At 43.0% G+C, this 19,337-nt stretch overlaps 2 protein-coding genes across 4 annotated transcripts in view; one reads left to right on the forward strand and one right to left on the reverse strand.

Moving 5' to 3' along the window:
- Nucleotides 1-6,078: 6,078 nt before the first annotated feature.
- LOC118311375 (NAD-dependent protein deacylase sirtuin-5, mitochondrial) lies at nt 6,079-12,962 on the reverse strand. Of its 2 annotated transcripts, none has more exons than XM_035635193.2 (9): nt 12,815-12,962; nt 11,286-11,393; nt 10,876-11,009; nt 10,075-10,300; nt 8,726-8,813; nt 8,543-8,596; nt 7,624-7,747; nt 7,320-7,435; nt 6,079-7,107 (listed from the first exon to the last, which is right to left on the reverse strand). In XM_035635193.2, the coding sequence occupies exons 1-9, from the start codon at nt 12,900-12,902 to the stop codon at nt 7,032-7,034; spliced, it is 1,014 nt and encodes a 337-aa protein (XP_035491086.1). In that variant the 5' UTR covers nt 12,903-12,962; the 3' UTR covers nt 6,079-7,031. The 2 variants fall into 2 exon arrangements, with proteins under 2 accessions (XP_035491086.1, XP_035491087.1); XM_035635194.2 differs by having other exon boundaries at nt 12,811-12,956.
- An 876-nt stretch (nt 12,963-13,838) lies between these two features.
- The window catches only part of LOC118310777 (phosphatase and actin regulator 1-like), a 44,808-nt gene continuing 39,309 nt past the window's right edge, over nt 13,839-19,337 (forward strand). The window contains exon 1 of one of the 2 annotated variants that reach the window (XM_035634046.2): nt 13,839-14,045. In XM_035634046.2, the coding sequence (XP_035489939.1) occupies nt 13,934-14,045 (112 nt within the window). In that variant the 5' untranslated portion in view covers nt 13,839-13,933. The remainder of the gene's footprint in view (nt 14,046-19,337) is intronic. The other variant, XM_035634049.2, reaches the window with a different exon arrangement.

The following is a 19,337-nucleotide window of genomic DNA, read 5'->3' on the forward strand; positions in this document are numbered from 1 at the left end:
CACGCACTCACACACATGGAGCACACAAAATCGTCTTCACTTCCTCTGTGTCTGTCTGTCTATTTCTGTCTCTTGATCTTCCATAACGCACAAGACAAACCCCACTCAGGTGGAAAGACATGAGTCGGATGAGCATCTGAAATGATGTAAAACAGCTTATTATGTGTCTGACACATGTTTACATCGCAAAAGTCTTATTGGAATCGCAGCTCGGTGACTCAACAGCCCGAGCTCTCCTGGGCAAATTCAGATCTCCCCCACCACGCGTCAGTTGTGTGTAGCATCTTTCCAAAAGCTCCTCTATAGCGCATGAGGGGGACCTGAGCAACCGAATGTGTTTCACGCAGAGCCTTTGGTCCACATCTGCCTTCCCTTGAAAAACAAAGCAGTGAGAAATGTCATGTCAAATGCTTCAACCACCGCCTTTACTCCTCCAACAGGCAGGATACTTCTGAATGTTGAAACAGAGGACTCACACACCCCCGGTTTGATCCAGGAGGGACACAAGAGGATACATAGCGGAATTTGGATGTTTTTGTAAAAGCAAACAAATGAAAAGTAATGCTCAGAGCTGCTGCCTCCATCCACATAGTGCTTCACATTTGCTGCCATCAGGTGATCATCTGTGCCAGCATCCGGGAAAGTCCCAGCAGTGTCCAGCGTTGCGCGGTCTTATAATCGCAGACACATTGGCTCGACACCAGCGAATGAAGCAGCAGCAGACAGAGAGAGAGACCCAGGAGAGACTGGCAATGCACGCTGTGAATTGGCTAATGTCAGCCTTAATTAAAATGTGATAACGAAAAGAAACACGGACAAAAACACCTTTTCCGAGGATTGTCCGTCAAGTGTGCAGCTCCTGTTTCCCTCAGAGAAACAGGTTCAACCTCAGGATAGAAGACAGAATATTCCAGCTGCAAAAACGAGAGGAATATTTGAGGACACGAGCTTCATATGCACCGTATTTTGTTACATTATACTTTCATAGCGTGGTGATGCATCTATTTCTTTTCCTTTACTTATGAGATATAGAGAGCAGATATAGAGAGCATGAATCAAACATGGCCACGAGTCCACTATTTTTCACACAGACTTAAAAAAGAAATGAGTCCAGATGCAGCCTTGAGCGGGAACCTGCACAACTCCATTTGTCAGGGATGAAAATATAATGCACACATAATTACCAAATCCAAACTGGACCAGGGGGGGAAAATCCACAAGCTTATATCCTTCATTCAGCACAGAGAATGATTGGTCCCCCTCTCCAAAACACACAGTGTTGTACACTCACAGCAGATAAAGGCAGACGCTATGACTCCACGATTCAGATGTCATTCATACACAAGGTCATTGAGCAGGCTTCGACCGTATTCTAAATCTTTGCACAACAGTCTTGCTCTTGGGGTCAACATCCTCATTCCAACCACGTGGACGAGGTAACATGAGGTGGTTGAGAAAATGCAAAAAATAAATAAAAAATGCTTTAACAACGCCGGTGCATCAACAGGCTTCTTATCTTCAATGTCTTTCCTTGTTAAAGGAAGTTATTTTTTCCCCTCCAATAAATATGTGTGAGGTGCAGAGATCTGTGGGAAAGCAAATCCTGTGTGACGTACAGCCCAAAGAATTTCATAGTAGCCTCAGTGAAATTCAATATTTGGTGTCAAAGTTCACTTTCCTAAAATGGACACGAGAACAAGAATTAAGGGTTTTACCTCGATAAGTGTATTACTGACTTATCAAATGGTCAATCGTCAATTTTTACATCTTGACTGTGAAGGAAATTTAGAAATACAACCTGGGTTGCTGGGTAATTTGTTCAAAATAGGAAAAATAAATGAAAAGCTGATCAGTATCTTCGTTTCCCCAAACAGCACATTCTATATCATCCCATTTTGACAGCTTGCTGATTGCAATCTTTACTAACCTACATACAGTATCTGAGGGAACTTGCTAAGCGTCTCTCTTCCATTACACACGACACCACCTTGCTAATCTTCCACTCACATCAGCATCGCTAATAAGCCCCGCAGCTTGAGTATCGCCGTTCGTGGACACATTTATTTCCCACATGCAACTGATGGAAAGAGGATGGTGTGCAGAAAGCGACAGATGTGAATTACACTTTGAACGCTTGCTGGTGCCGTAGCCCCTGAATCCACAGGAGCAGAGTGGAACCTGCAACAACACGGGACACTGAAAAATGAAGAAAGCAAAGGTCAGACGCTTGTTTTCAGTGACCAAAAGCAACAACTACACGGCTGTGTCTCGGGATGGATAAAAAAAATCCTCCTAAACCTTCAGATAGTCCAAGGAATCTGGGAGAGGCAATGTGTGAGTGTGTGCATTTTTTAAATTTGTGTGTGTGTGTGTGTGTGTGTTTGCATCCAGTCCATGTGCCCTGTAGGGCGATGTCAGTGTTGTGTTTCTTTGTTGTGCTGCGCCCGAGTGCCCAAATCAATCGACGATTGCAGGCCCAAATCATACTTTTACTCCCAATTATTGTTGGGTCAATCTACAAATCTGCCCCCGACATGACACCAACAAGTGTTTAATTGAACAAAATCAACTCTAAATCCCAAATCCCTTCACAAATGACACTGTTTGTCCTTCAGAAATCCAGGAGCAACCATTTAACGCTATTCTTGAAAATGTCAATACAGATGGAATGTTTTGTTTTTTTAACAAATCCATCCATACAGTTCTTCAAAAGACCCACCAGTCCTCCACGCGTGCTAATATGCAGACTATACACATAGTTATAGAGCTTTGGAAATAATGTGTGTCATGAGCAAAGTCAATTCTAAGTTTAAGTCTAAGTGACACAGAGAGACGGTGACGGTGGCAGAAACAGAAGTCAATGTCGCCGGTCAACAGACACCGCAGACAGTGACTACTGAGTGGGTCCGAGGATGGTCAGTTAAAGACTACTCATCTAGTAAAAAGAAAGAAAGAAAGCAAGCTGATGGGAGGCCTGACGGATGAGGCTCGACAACACTTGGAGGCCTGGTATTGAATTTCAAAGACACAAACAAGATTCAGCAGGCGGAGGGGGAGTGAAGACACCTCCCCCTCATTTGTCCCCTGTGCTGCTGTTTTCACAGGAGCCAAATACTTCTCTGGGCGAGGTGGGGCCGGTGATCGATAACCACTAGAAAGTGGCCACTAGCCTTGATCCTAATTAGTGCAGGGTTAGAGCAGATTAGCTGGCACCTGAGCCCCTATCTCAGCCCTTCTCTCAAACAACAACTCCCCTCCGACCGGGCGAATACCTGGAAGAACCAGCGTCGGCACAGTTCCTGGATGTGCCCCCGATCGGGGGAAACAGGCCTCGGTTAGTAAACAACGCAGAGTTTCTCTCCACATCTCATTCGTTGTTCATCCCGTTGTGGGAGTGTCATGCTTTCGTCATACAGAAGACCGAAAACAAAGTGAAACAAAAAAATGGAAGCAACGCATCTTGGGATGGGGTCAAGTTGGTCTTTTTTTCACGGAGATGTGGGGAGGGGGATTTGTGACAATGCTGATAATTACGTTTCAGTTTGATGCCGGTAGAAAGGGAGGTTTTTCCATCCATGGTCGCCAAGTGCTTGCTCATTGTGAGAACCGTTGGGTTCTATCCAATTACATTCTAGCAGTTTCTTTCAGAAGACGGCATTTAAAATATAATATATATATTATATATATATAGTATATATAAAATGAGCCATTACATGCTTAATTGACATGGGCAGGCTCTGTGTATCTGTGTAATGTTCACAGGTCGTCACCCTGCCTGACCTGGTTTGGTCCGACACTTCTGCCAGTCTGCATAGAAAACTAACACAGTACACACAGCAGCAAAAACACACACACACACACACACACACACACACACACACACACACTCACACACACACACACACACACACACACACACACACACACACACACACACACACACACACACACACACACACACACACACACACACACACACACACACACACACACACACACACACGCGCATACGCGCGCACACACACACACACACGCGCATACGCGCGCACACACACACAGACACACACACACACACACACACACGGTGAGACACATCCTCTCCCCTGGTGCAAGCATTTACACACACACTCACACAAATGCACATTTATCCAGCTCGGATACCAATCTCAGACTTTTCCAGAAACAGAGACTCAGACACAAATTTCTCACAGAGTCCATCTCTCTCTCTCTCTCTCTCTCTCTCTCTCTCTCTCTCACACACACTCTCACACACTCACACACTCACACACACACACACACACACACACACACACACACACACACACATGCATTAAAACCAATATATGCCTACACACTCACGCACAGACGCCATCTCCCGCTCAATCTGCCCCCTCATTCACGGAGACAGAGGGATGTTTGTGGAGCCGCCACCAATGATGATGACTCTGTTAACCCAAGGACTTTTGGGGTCAGACGAGGACCTTTGCCACTTTCCCCCACAACATTCATGAATGAGCTGCTGCAGCAGAGTTGGCAGCCTTGTTCACATCGGCACCAGAAAAATGACTTTATCAGACGCCTGTGATTTCTGTTAAGTGCCTCTCCATGTTCTTTTTTTCTCCCGATGACAAATGGGACTTGGCCTTACCTCTCCTTGAAAAGGGAATCAGGGGAGGAGGAAATGAGCAAATCTAATCACGGCAATAATGATGATGATGGTACTCATTAACAGGTAGGGATACTTTAAGGAAGACAGAGGGATTTAATTTGGATTGCCAACTGTCGTGCAAAGAAAGCAATTGGTGAGGCGCCACGCACAGCGGAGACGGAATGACACTCGAGACGAAATAGTGTTGGGTCTTCTCGCAGCGCATGTGCCGTCTCAACAGTGTCGACCAACTGCTGCATGTCTGTGGTTTTTGTGTTGTGGTCCCGCTCTGCTGTGTAGACAAAAAATGTACGAGAGCACTGAAGCTCCACGGGCAAGAAACAAATTAACCCTGAGCGATTCCCCTGAGATACAAAAGATGGATTACATAATGTACGTGTGTCTGAGTGTGTGTGTGTGTGTGCGACTATCATTACATTATCATAACACTGTCTGATGAGCCTGACTATCTAACCTGAATGAGTCCAGGCACCTCCGTCTCCCTCATTTCCACTGAATGACTTAACCATGTTAGTCCAGTCCGTTAATGAAGATAAACACTTTTTTTTTTAAAGTTGGAGTTATTGTCTCAAGGCCGCTCTTTTGGCCAGTGTTTCATAATTTGGGGGTTTACAAGATAAAGTCTGAGCGATGATGGGATGATGAACAGGAGAGAAAACTAAAAAATATTTCTGCTACATAACATTTTAAAGATGCCCTTGTAATCTCGCAATCATTGGATATTTCCCTTAGGACGCTAATAGAAACACACACACACACACAAAATCCATTCTTGATAAATCCCAGCTGATAGACATGTGAATGGTGCCCAATGGTCACCAGACATTGATTCAAATTTAGTCATAAGGCAAACGTTTTGGGAAAATACTTCAACGTAAAAAAAGAGAAAAAGGAGAATAAATAAGATATCATCCGTTTGAAGATTATTTTTTTTTCCCCAAACTCAAGCAATTATCTACAAGAGAAACAAACACTAATAACACTATAAATAAAACATTCTATTTATCAAGACCCCTACAACACGAGCTGGGACAACTCAGGTCATTTGGTGTTACAGGCTGCATTCCACTTCCATCATCAGCTGCATTTTGACTGAGGCTGATGTTTCCTCAGCTCGGCTCAGTTGTAACAACTCGCACTTCACTGATGGCCTCTCAGAACACACACTCTCTCTCAGAACACACACTCTCTCAGAACACACACTCTCTCTCAGAACACACACTCTCTCTCAGAACACACACACCCACACTCAGAGGAATCTAAGTGTATATGAGGTTGTTTTCCTCTCAGATTACGGTTATATATATTACTATAAAAGCTACATGCTGGCATCTACTGTTCAGTTTGGGTACATCCACTCCGCTGTAGCTCGACAAAAAGCGACAGGACACTGACACGGAAACAGCAAATGCACATGGAGTGTTTTAATAGTAATATTGTGAATCATTGCATTGGAAGGTTTAATTGAAGACATCATAAGTCATGTTGAAAACACTGTGTTGTATAAATGGGCAAATAGGTAATGTAATTAAATATTATATGGTCGCTTTCATTTCTAGACAATTTCCATCTTCTGTGATTGAACATAATTATATATATTCTCAAACTATGTATCATGAATAATCCATGACATGTCACTACACTCATACTCAACACAGGCAGACAGCATGAGAGTTGAATAATGCTGATTCAGGCGAGGATTGAAAAGACACTTTCCCTCCCTTTAACTGTCTCTGTTAAAAACAAACTCTGCACTCGGCAAAGATCTCTGTAACATTGGTTGATTTTTCACTTCAGGTGAACAGCGAGCATTTGGTCAAGGTTGTGTAAACAGTTCTGAAAAACAGGCACAAGATTATGTTACGGTCTGTGCGGCTGTTCGTTTGGTGGAAAGAGAGAAAAGAGGAATACTCTCCTATGGCACCGGAATAATCTGTCGTCCTAAAGCATAAATTGAGAGCTTGGTATATCTAAAATACAACAATCCCTCATCACTAGCATCTGATATGATACGAGTAGCAACACCCTCTAATACCCGAGGAAGTGTTTTCCTATGCGAAGAACAACATATATATCAAATTCCCTTTCTTTTATCAACCTGCATAATTAACTCTAAGCAGCAAATGTGTCAAACAGTCAAAGTCCCATTTCCAGTTAAGCAAGCTATATATTCAAGTATTAAAAAAAGATCCATCACAAAGTCTTGTAATGCTAAATTATTTACAGATCGCACTCTACACTGAGAATTAACAGCTAAACTGATTTTTAAGGCAAAGGCTTTTTGTGGGAGAAATGCTGTGATATCCCTCAGCTTTGAGTTGCATTAGATTACAGAGGAAGTCACTAGTCGCTTTCTGAAAAGTCAGTGAATGAGCTCTGACTCGTGTGGGGCCAAAGCTGGAGGCAGTGTGGTTCCACATGGACCCTGGAAATGGTACCTGTGCCACAACACACACACACACAAAGAAAAACAAGATTTTATGTAAACATGTACAAAGGTCTCCCATTGAGATGAAAGTCCCTATGAAGCCAGTAGATGGCGCTAAATGTCAATATAAACAATGCATCAGATCATTACCCACTCATCTGGTTCTCACACATTTATGTAATGCCATGATATTTCTAGTTTTTTTTAACACCGCCGACTTACGTAAAGTATTCAGTTTTCGGTGTTGTCTGCATGTTGAACTCTGCCACTGCGACGTCTCTGGATGCAACCCGGGGCCCAAACATGGCGGCCGGGTAAACGATGGAAGACGTGCCCACCTACAGGAAAAAAAAACACAGAGGGCAGCGACACTGGCATCAACACCAAATCCACTGTACAGTACTTCATTTCGGGTCAAGTCATCGAGGGACACACAAATGGTGTGTTGTGTAATGATATTACACAACAAAAGACTATGCCATGTATGCGTGTAAAAAAGAAAAAGGAAAAAAAGAGGATAACTCACCACCAGACAGAGATCACAGATTTCCATCTCCTTCTCCACTTTGGTCAGGATGTGCGAGTCCAGAGTTTCTCCGAAGAACACCACGTTGGGCCTCAGCAGACCACGGCAATCGCTTTCTCCACACCTTGAGACAGCAGCGGCAAACGGGTCATTACATTAATAATTGTGCCATTCTGTATTCATCATACGATAGATAGCCATAATACAAAAGCATAAATCCATGCAGACTCAAGTCGCAGACTGGGAGACAGTCAGAGGTGCAACATGCTTGACAGATAAAACCAATAACCTGCAAAATGAAAACACTTCTAAAAAAATTAAAGGCAGAGAGGAAGCTCAGATTGAGTTGGGTGCATCGAAGCGCGGAGCAAATTGAATTTGGGCTCCGTTTAATCTATGCTCACACTGATTTCACAAGGCAGCAAGTCAATACACAGTCAGACTTCCTTCACACTATTCTGTAGAAGAGCGAGATCTCAACTGACGCAGTTCAGTGGTCTGATATTATTTGGCTCAAGAAAAAAATTAGAAATATAACAATATGATTCAACATTTTAGAAGAAGAAGATGGAAAAGAATGTGGACGACTTCAGATGCACAACACTGCATAAAACAACTAGGTATATATGAGCCAATGCAACAGGTGGTGAGCGAGAGCCGGGAAAGGGGTTATCAGCAGAGCAGGTGCAGGGCGGAGATGGTGGTTAATACGTCTAATGTCTCCCAAGAATATCAAAATAACTGCCCCAGCATTCTTATATAAAGATAGAGAGCCCACAGTTTATCAATTGCTAATATGAGATTAGACTCTCCCGTCCGCTAGACGACAGACTAGCCCTGTTAAATTAACAAACAGAGAACCAACAGAAAAACCTTTGTAAGTCTGCACTATTAATATATCAAGTGACACGAATCCCACCTTGGCAGTTTGTCCACTGGAATCTGGGCATCGGCAATATCTGGGTCAGGTGCACTGAGCATTGAGAGAATAAAACACAGTGGGTCACATCACATCGCACTTTCATGCGAGCAGGACTCAAACCTGAAGCGGTCGGGTCGTTGATTAGTGTGTGTGTCTACTCCGGGGGGCCGTGCCTCTTACCCTTTGTCCTTTAGGGCCGCACATATGGGGCTACGCTTGTTCACAGTCACATGTCCACAAGTCACACAGCGCGTCTCCATCAGGCTGCCTGCAGACGCAAACAGAGAGCACAGCTGGTCTTCATTTGCCAAAATCACTCAACAGAATTTGCTGACCACCATGACGTCTTATGGATTCAACTCTTACGTACAAGTCCAGACTAACTTATTTGGACAGATTCTACATTCCATTTGAAGTTTTACATTGGTGCCGAGTCTCAGCTTTGATTCGAGTAGGTTCACATTAACATAGAAAGAGCACAGTGTAGGTTGAATCCACCTTGAAACACAATGTAAAAAGAAAAGTATGAAAACTGTCTCTGATGATCAACACTTTGACTTGTGTAGTTGTTGACATTAAAGTGCTACTCTTTTGGCCACTTACAGGTTCATAATTTTAGTGAAGGGGTCTACTAGAATAGGTTTACATGCTTTAATATTCACAATATGCTTTATAGGTCTCATACTGCGCATTGCTGCAGCACGACCTCTGTTCACCCTCTGTCTTTTAGATCCTATTTTAGCTCTTGGCCCGCCTCCTAAAAAGCCCATTGGTCAGCTGGCCCACTCTTTAAGTGATTGGTCAGTTGCTTAGAGTGTGTTAAAAATGTCCCGCCCCTTACCCCACAGGTTTCCTGCTTAGCTGTAAACACTGCTGTAGCCATGGTTACAATGGTTCGAACCCATCCGAGTCACACCAGTCGGTAAGCTGGCATCACGTCTGATGTTACGTTGTTACGTAGACACGTCACGGAAAAGAAACGGGAATGCAAACGAGGCGTTTGAGGAGCAGCTGTTTTTTTGTGGGAGAGAAGGATTCCCTTTGAAACGGACTCTTTGTAGCTTTGCAGACATTTTATATGCACAAAAAGCCTATGACACATTAAAGGAAGGGGGTAAAACCCAAATGGCACAATATAGGCACTTCAAACGAATGACTTACTATGTGGGCTCATCAGATGTTTGTTTGAGAGACCAACAAATATCAACCAGATAATGTTTCCATAGCCAAGTAAAACCATTAAGTAAACTATGGTGCTGTCATAGTTTCCAGTAAGCAGTGACTTAAGAGTTTCAGTTATAACTGTCTCATATTTCACCATTCACTACTTGAAACCTCTGCCTTAACCCACATAAGCATTTTTTGTCCCGATGGCAACTTGTTCAAATTCAAAACTTTCAAAGAATTAATCTGTCAGTTCTATTTTAGGGTAGATTTTTCATTTGTGCCATAGGAAATCTTTCCCAATCCAATAAATGCCTGATGCATTAGTAGTATCAAGGTTTTTTTCCCCCAGCTCTACCCCTCACCATGAATCTTGAGTATGTGTTTGGACCCGGCCTGCCGGTGAAGGTCGTCTGTGCACTGGGTGATGACGACCACGGAGCGCCCCTGCTTCCTCAGCCGGGCCTCGCACTCCGCTATCGCCAGATGGGCAGCGTTGGGCTTCTTGTTCAACGTCAGCTCCCGTCTGTAGTGGTAGAACTCCCACACCCGAGACGGCGTGCGAGAGAAGGCCTCTGGAGTAGCAAGGTCCTTAACAGGGATTAGATCCAGATACGAATGTTTTAGGTCAAGGCTCAATCGAAGGTGTCATCAGAGGCAAGAATTAGACAGACAACAGTGTTTCCCACAAAAAGGCTGATCAGCAGGGCAGGGAGAGGCTGAGCGAAACAATGCATCGCACACAGCTCTACAAAGAAATAAGATATACCCATTTGAAATAGTAATGAAAATAGAAAATCAATGTGTCAGTCAGTGTTGATATTGTGGCGGGCTGCTATAAATCAATGTATGGATAGTGAAAGGCAGCATGGATTAAGTTTAAAAACCTCAATCAAGGGAGGATTGGATTAACAATAACTGTTGCTTTTTTACTCAGGGTAAATCCTGCTGCAGCCCACGACAAGAATCCAGATTATGCAGCAAACACCATATCTCTCTTTAGTGGCTGTTGCTGCCCAGATAAATCCACTGAGCTGTTAAGATGCATTATGTAAACAACATAAATTACACAAACTCAAAGGCAACAACTCTGAACCACTGCTGGAAATCAGGCCAAACATAAGACTTTGACCTAAATAAAAAGACAAAAACATTTTTTTTATTACCTGTGACTGCCACTTCCTCCATTTCTCATGCTCTCTCCTGAAGGTTGGCACTCCGCTCTCCGCGCTAACACCTGCCCCTGTGACGATCACTATGTGCTTGGCTTTGGAAAACACCTTGCGGAATTCAGACATATCTGGAAAAAACAGTTGCAGTGACACTGTGAGACAATTTGTCGAGTAGATATTAGTTTTAATAATCAATGTTTTTGTCCTTTAAACTGATCCGATTTTTCCATCATCTAAAAATTATTAAATAGTCCTCCGTGTTGCGTAGATGTGACTCTAATATTTGTTTGCTGTGTTGTTTTGGTGTTACTTAAAAACATTTCTGTCCTATCAGGAAGTACAAACTGACACATCATCAGCAAACTAACATTACATACTCATAACCAGAGTGACTGTCATTTTACCTGAGTTGGGTCTTACTGTGTCTTTCAACAGTCCCTTTGTCACATGAGTGGAGCACATGCGAAGACTGAGGGCGAACACAGCTCGGTGTTGGAGAAGCATTGTCATTACTGTTTCAGACGAGCAGAGGACAAACATGGAGGACAACAAGAAAGGAAAATTAAGTATTGCAGAGCCCCACATTTAAGAACTAAATTCTGCTCTTATTTTCACAATTTTAGTTTTTTAAACTTACAGTATATGGTGCAAGTGTACATAATTCTTTCTGATTATACTGTATTCTGTGTGTTATGACTGGATTAGAGCAATGGCTCTTCTCTGTACCGAATATGAATATGGCCAATCCTTCATTCTTAAATTTACCATAGTCAAATATGGGTCTATTATTCATAAACAAATGTTTAGCGCTGCAACAGTTAATCGATTAATCAATTAGTTATCGACTATTAAATGAATAGCCAACTATTTTGATAATTGATTAATCGGTTCAAGTAGTTTTTGTGAGAGAAAAAAGACAATATTCTCTGATTTCAGCTTCTTAAATATGAATATTTTCTGGTTTCTTGGCTCCTCTATGACAGATAACTGAATATCTTTGGTGTGTGGACAAAAAAAAACATCATGTTGGTGGTTTGGGAAACCCAATCGACATTTTTCACCATTTTATGGACGAAACAATGAATCGATTAATGGAGAAAATAATCGACAGAAAAATCGATCATGAAAATAATCGTTAGTTGCAGCCCTACAAATGTTATGTATTGTTCAAACTAAATCCAAACAGGGAGGATCCCAAACTCTCCGGACAGCGTCCAAAATGTCACACTGGCGTCTATAAAAAGATGCACAAGATGTCAAGAATATCTCCCCTTGATGCAATAATGCAGACACACAAAGGACACAGTGTTCACTCATAACTGGATAATGGGACCAAGCACATCCTTTGGTCGCAGAATATTATGTGCTGTGTGGAAAAAAAGTTAAAAGAGCCTTTGTGCAACTGTATAATTGCTTCAAGATTGCCAACGTTAAAACAAGACGAGGCTGCAAGAATGCATGCAATGTGGTTGTGCAAATCAGAGCAATGACACACTGTGATATCCTGGATTCTAGCAATGATAAGGCGAGAAATATGCAAACATGCCCACTTTAAAAAAAACAAAAACATTGGGCGCGTCCCACAAAGCTGAAAGGACATAAACTAGTTTGACAGGCTGCAACACTGCATGTCTGCACACGTAACAGCTGAGAGCTGCACCCGCCGCCTGTTGGTCCTTTGTGAAGATGAGAACAACACTTAACGACACGTTACGTCCAAAAAGGGAGAAGACATGAAAAGTACCAGCAGAAAACTTTTGGGCCGACAGTCTCTTACAAACTCCTTACGTAAACTGCGTCCACGACGGTAACGTCGCTAGCTACGTTAGCTGTCAAATACTGACGTACACATTCAAACTGTGTATTTCGGGGCGTTTCCCACCGCTGCGTGTGCGTTTGAACGAACTTGCCTCACCAACGTTCACGTACCTACCGCGTTCGGTGATGTTTCCTCCTTCGGGAAGAGAGAGACAGTCGCGGCGAGTCGCGTTGTTTACTTGTGGTATCACTAGGATAAACATGGGAGGCCGTAAACGCGCCACACTGTCGTAAATCGGTCCGCTCGGAAGGAAAATATACAACACACGTAAAGTGAAACTTGTGTGTCAGAGAGCCACCTGCTGGCAGGCTGCGGTAAGTGTCGCTCTTTCGGGATGATTCATTCATCCTCCTCGACACAAAGTAACACAAGATATAACAATCCGTTTTTCTTTTTTCTTTTACCAAACTCAAGAGTCTGACACACTGTCAAAATATTGCCATAAAAAGCTTTTTTTTAAAGTGTTGCCTTGGCTATTGTATTATTTTTGCAGAAAGTTTTTCTTCATGTGAAACAGTAAAGATAAATTAAATTAAAATCACCAATACCATCACATTTGAGTGTTATTCTGTATCTCACCTCATCATGTATATTATATAATTTCTTTGATAGTGTATCATGTAGTTGCACAGTGTGGTAGAGGGCATGCTGTACTGTACAGAGTAGTAGTAGTATGTGATTCGTTGCCCTTTTATGTAAAAAAAGATATTATAAATTATCAACTACTGTAATTTATTGGGCTATATGAACATTGCACTCCTTGTACAATACTGGTTGAGCCAAAAAGATAATTTTTAATTTACAATTAATTCATAAATAAATATTTGTTTTCAAATGTATATATTTTAAATAAAATAAATCATATTTATATATTGAATAAAATAAATCCAATGTATACAATATATCACCATATTCTGAATTTGACTTGCGACAGGGAATACATGTATTTAAATTTCAAATTGGCAGATTTTTTGGTTTAATAGCCCATACTTTTTTAAAATCTCATATTATTCCATCTTTATGATTCCTCTCTCTCTCTCTCTCTCTCTGTGTGTGTGTGTGTGTGTGTGTGTGTGTGTGAGAGAGAGAGAGAGAGAACTTCCTCCTCCCCCCACCAATAGCTACCTCCCAGTGTGTGTGCGTGTGTGTGTGTGTGTGTGAGAGAGAGTGGTCGCGGTTCTGCCTCTGCCCCAGTCGGCCAGCAGTCGCCCCACCGGACACTGGTTCAAATTGATGGCGACCACTCCAGACAGCAGCACAGACCGCCGACCGATCAGGAGACTGCGCTCCAAGAGCGAAACCCCGTATCTCGTTGAAGCCCGACGCTCGTTCAACCTGCGGACAGGTAGGCGCACATCCATCCATCCATGTGCTGCCTCCCCCCAAAAATCCTCTTGTGTCGCCAGATGTCGTTATGTCGGTGGACTCGGGGTGGGGGCATATACTGTATCTGGAAAAAAAAAAAAAAGACCACAACACCCTCTCGCAGCCCGAGTGGACATGTGTTATAGTTTTGCCTCAAGGTTTATCCATTCACAATTTATTAATGGATGTCTGGGGGGGGGGGGGGGGGGGGAGTCGTGAAATGTTATGCAACTTTGTGGACTAACGCCATGTTTTTGTTTCTGGCGCAAAAAAAAAACAACGTTAAAATTGAATACCATTTTTATTTATAGCACATCTTTTACATGGTCCGTGTGTGGATTTTGATTTCGTCAGCGCTTGGCAACCGCTATCACTTTAATTCAGTGCAGTTACATAATGGGAAGAAGCTTCAACGTGACCTGTAGTAGCCCGAGCCTCTGCCAGTGTTTGTGGTGCACAAGATCTGATCCGGCTTATTCTGTGTCATTTGTAGATTTTAATCACGCCATTTAAAGCTGCTGTGCAGGATCCCGTGATGATGCTAGTGGGCAAATTGCCTTCTGCCTCCCATCGCCGTTTACAAACCGCGTTGCATCCCCTGTTACCATGGTGACTTGGCATTTCATGCCGACTGAGTCAACAGGATTCAGATCGTTTTGCAGGACAGGGTCCGTTTAGCCGAAAACAGATCGCCTTTAGAAAGTCATTCCCAGTCATTTGATGAAGGGGTCCCTGATGTTTGTGTGCCTTTTTCTCATTAGTCTCGTTCACATTCAGATGGGCGGATTCCAGTGAGCCCACATGTGTACATTAATGACATCACGAGTCATATGCTCGTTTGCTCCCTTGTACTGAAAAAACAGGACACAAAACATATTAGTGCCCAGAGCTACTGCAACTTTACAGACGTACAGTCCCAGCATCCCAGCTTGCTGGGGAGACACACCCATCTATCCCTGCTCTCTCTCGCATCTGTACACTGTGCGAGATGAGCACCACGCCTATAGCTCACTGTGATGTTTGGATGTTGGCCAGTTCACTGGGGCATTTTTACAGAACACATACAGTGAGTTAAGGGAGATGATTTCCAAGATGGTTCGTTTTTCGGTCTATCCATTTTCAGCTGTCTTAGATAGTGTCTTCAGATAACTGTGGTTTATCTTGTGTTGGTTGGCTTGAGAGTGCATTATTGTCGGTAGTGCGGAAATACAGAATGCTTTTTGAATGACATAGGTGTGTGTGTGTGTGTGCGAGTTGTCATGAGAGCTACAACACTTTTACATTACATTCATTTAGCAGACGCTTCATTATGAAATCATATTCATTATTTTTCAATTTAATCATTTAGTCTTAATATAATATTAAATTTTGAAAATGTCAGGCACAGTTCCCCAGAATCTTTAGGTTGCTTGTTTTGTCCAACCCACATATCCAAAAGATACATGTGCAATTTACGAAGCTATAAAACCGAGAAATAGTTGATGAACCAGTGATTTATTTCTGCACATGCACATTTTATATTATATTTGAAGGACACTAGGTCGAGTCTGTGTTAAATCTCGAGTCAGGGCAGCGGCAGTTCTAAAAGTGAGGGGCTGGACAGATTACCAGACGGTCGTTGGTTAGATCATAAACTGGCTGCACCTTTGCTCCAGTGCAGCTTCTGCAGGTGCCAACAGTGAGGCTGCTGCACAGACATCTCCCAGTGGTGCCAGTGGAGCCCGGGCCGTGCTGGAAAAGGGCTATAGGGTTGCCAGTTGTGCTCTCCTGGATGAATGAATCTTAAATAACTAATAAAAAACACAAAAAAAGTCCCCAGCATGTTTTTCCTCATATACACCTTTGCAGTGAGTGTTTGCCCTGCGGACACAAGCTCGTTGTCGGTGACATGTTCGTTTGTCTCTATGCTTCGTTTTTATTTCTGTACTCAACGGGCGACATCATACAAAGCACGGTGGTGATTTGTACACCAGCACTGTTGACTCACTTCCACCTGAGGAAGTGAAGCGAGATTTAACTTTCTTATTGCCAAGGAAACCAAAAGTCTCTTGGTTTGTGTGTCCAGGTGCTTAATAATGATAAATTGCCGGGGGCTGCAAAGGAAACGAGAAGCAAGCAATTATAGGTCCAGACAAGATAATGGCTTTGGTTTCTATTTGTTGTGGGTTTTTAAAAATGTTATTTTATGGGTCACTATTGAGGGTCACATTGGTAGTTTTTTAAGTAGACAAATTTAATTTTGGGGCACTGTAAGTGTAATGACTGTATCCATGTTTTAATCAATGAACTGCTACTACACAGAGAGCATGAAACACTCTTTTATATCCACTACGGTCGGCTTAAAGCAAAGACACTGCCAACCTGGCATCAGCTGCTCTGATAGCAAGTTGTGTAATTTGTTTTGATGTGTGGTGAGATTGTCAGTGCGAACATTTGTGAGATGAAGGATTCACAGCCAACTCTAGTGTTCTTTGCACAAACAGCTGACAATGTTATTCTCTTTATTCCTCAATGCTGATTTGCTCATACTGAACATGGATCAGTCGTGTCAAATTGGGGGGAAGGCACGCTCTGAAATCTGTAAGCATAAGAGCCAGGAACCAGGCTGTATATACGAATGATAAAAAACCTGTGGGCCTCTAATGGCATCAGAGAGCATGTATGAAACATTGCTTTATTGCATTGGCCTGTTTAGCATCTGCACTAATCTAATTTGCCCTACAGTTAAATGGGCCTGCACACAGTCACAGTGATACAAAGATACAATGGCATCAGTTACTGTGCAGCTATTAACAACAGTGTCACCTGTCATAAAATATTACCAGGCGGAGGTGTGGATGGTTGATGGTTGACCTACTTCACAGGTTTGATTTCAATCATCGCTGCCTGTTATGGAGGCTCTCTTTCTCTCTCTCTCTCTCTCGCTCACACACACACACACACACACACACACACACACACACACACACACACACACACACACACACACACACACACACACACACACACACACACACACACACACACACACACACACACACACACACACACACACACACACACACACACACACACACACACACAAACACACACACTTTCATCTGGACCAGTTGCGGAGAGATTACAGTGTTTGTGGAACTGAAATCATTATTGTTTACCCAAGGACCGCGTCTATTCGGCCGGAGGCAGACAGAGATGTGTGCATGTGTGTTTGGGGTGCGCATGCCAATGTGCATGTTTTTTTGAGAACCCCAGTTGGCGATGCACATCAGTCCCGTGTATGTGCTGCTTGCTAACGCAGCATCTGCCTCACTGGAAGAGGCTGTCAGCTTGCTTTTGTATCTGCTCATCGTTCAGCAGCTCGACAACAGTCCCATCTGCTCTCCGTCTGCACGCTCATGCAACACAAGAAGCTTTGCCACACTGGAAAAAAGAAAATTGTTCAATAACTTATTTTTGCCCCTCCAAAATACAGTTTTCAATTGTGTCAACTTGTTAACTTAAGAAGAAGAAACATTTCATTTGTGTTACCAATTGAAAAAAATATTTCTTCAAGATGGAAATGTTATTCTTTTTACTGCAATTACAAAAGCAAAGCACTTTTAATATCCCTCTGCTAAAGAGATTTGATACCTGAAGTTTGTAACATCTTTGCTCACATTATCAGGCTGACCATTTTGCTCAGTTTCCCCATCCCCCCTTTCTCTCCATTCTACTCCTTTGTTCTTAACGCTAAATGAAATACATAGAAGCTCATATTCTTTGGGGTTTTCTTTTTTGCTTTTTTCACCGTACTAAAATTAGTAAGCGGGGGTCATGCAGCTTCGGGCCCTGCTATTATTGTAGCATGGGTCAAGAAATAGCATGTTTATGAATCATGCAGCACTCGTTGGACTCGTCATTTCTATGCACCTTGCAGCCGTGACACGCAGGTCAGCTTGTCCTTGCAGGGTCAGGTCTGCTCTGGCATATGCAACATTAATCACAGTGCGCCGCCCACTGTACAGAGGTTAATTGGGCCGAACAGCTGGATGCAGTGTGCAGTGAGTTTTGTGGACGCCAGTGGCCGGGGCTGTCACCACTACACCTGGCCTGAATGCAAATAGCAAAGCTGAAGCCAAGACTTGACTGCATTGCAGTTGTTGGAGGGACAGATCATATGGTGTGTATTTGCTTCCTTATATACAGCGCACAACATGCATGCACGTTTTTACAGTTCTAATGTAGATGTTAGTATACTCTTGTAAATATGCACAGAATTGCAAGCTTATATTGTGTACATGGACTCTCTGTCTCACAACTGAATGTTCAACCAGGCTCAGTGTTGCAGCCACATTAAGCTAAAAAAAGCTAAACTCAACTCATTCACCACCCACCACCCCCTGCCTCGCTCTACCTTTTGCTGCTTTTGTTGCAATCTGTTTTTCGGTGAGCGCAGTTGCCTAAGAGAGCACAGTCGATACACACCAGATGCATGGTGGGACAGGACGAATTTCTGCTGCAGAGCTTTATGCGCTGGGTTCACCTGAGTATTTACAGCATGTTGGAGGAAACGCTTCACACAGCTACTGGCCAGGACTAAAGCACAACTCCTCTAACAGGACATATGCAGTATGCATTCACCATTCTGTCCTTATCATTTGGGATATGATTTGCATATTCACTCTCACTGACAAGGGTCAGACTATCCAGCGTTTGGAATTCAATAGGCAGCTGCAAGGTGACTGCAAGGTCAAGGACAGGCAGATTTTTCAAATCATCAGTTTGAGCTGTCAGTCCTCGTTTCAAAGGAATTTCAGATTAACTCGTTGGGCCGGAGCCAGTGCAGAGTCGGATGAAATTGTAATATTTTTTCGATGTTTTCAGCAACACCAGAAGCGATTAGCCAAAGTGTTTAACAGTGGTGATAATTAGCAGCAAGGGATCTGTGTCTCTTCTCTGTCACTCCCAATTGATGTCTCTTTTATAGCCACCCCCCACCCTCCCAAACACATGCACACAGCACATGGCTGAAATTTAATACCATTGTATGATAGACTAACAGCCTTGAAAAAACCAAGCATCAGCATCTATCTTCCCTTCATGGTTGCACATAGGGCTTTCTCGTGCTGAAGCATCCCAGGTCTGAATAAAACATGAGCAGGAAAAATCAGAACAAAAAATAGCAATGCCATATCCACGTCTCTATTACTGGATGCTCCTGCCGCATCAAAACATTTTTTTTATAAACCATTGGCGTCACCTGGATAGAACACCTGTCAGCCTCTGTATC

The sequence above is a fragment of the Scophthalmus maximus genome, chromosome 5 (genome assembly GCF_022379125.1).
Source record: "Scophthalmus maximus strain ysfricsl-2021 chromosome 5, ASM2237912v1, whole genome shotgun sequence".
Taxonomy (NCBI): domain Eukaryota; kingdom Metazoa; phylum Chordata; class Actinopteri; order Pleuronectiformes; family Scophthalmidae; genus Scophthalmus; species Scophthalmus maximus.

Bases quoted from the DNA above. Each gene is read 5' to 3' on its own strand.
- LOC118311375 (XM_035635193.2), bottom strand. From the start codon at position 12,902: ATGTTTATCCTAGTGATACCACAAGTAAACAACGCGACTCGCCGCGAC. The intron at 11,010-11,285 runs GTAAAATGACAG...TGTTTTTTCCAG, and splicing joins CACAGTAAGACCCAACTCAG to ATATGTCTGAATTCCGCAAG. The intron at 8,597-8,725 runs GTAAGAGGCACG...CTCAATGCTCAG, and splicing joins GCGGCCCTAAAGGACAAAGG to TGCACCTGACCCAGATATTG.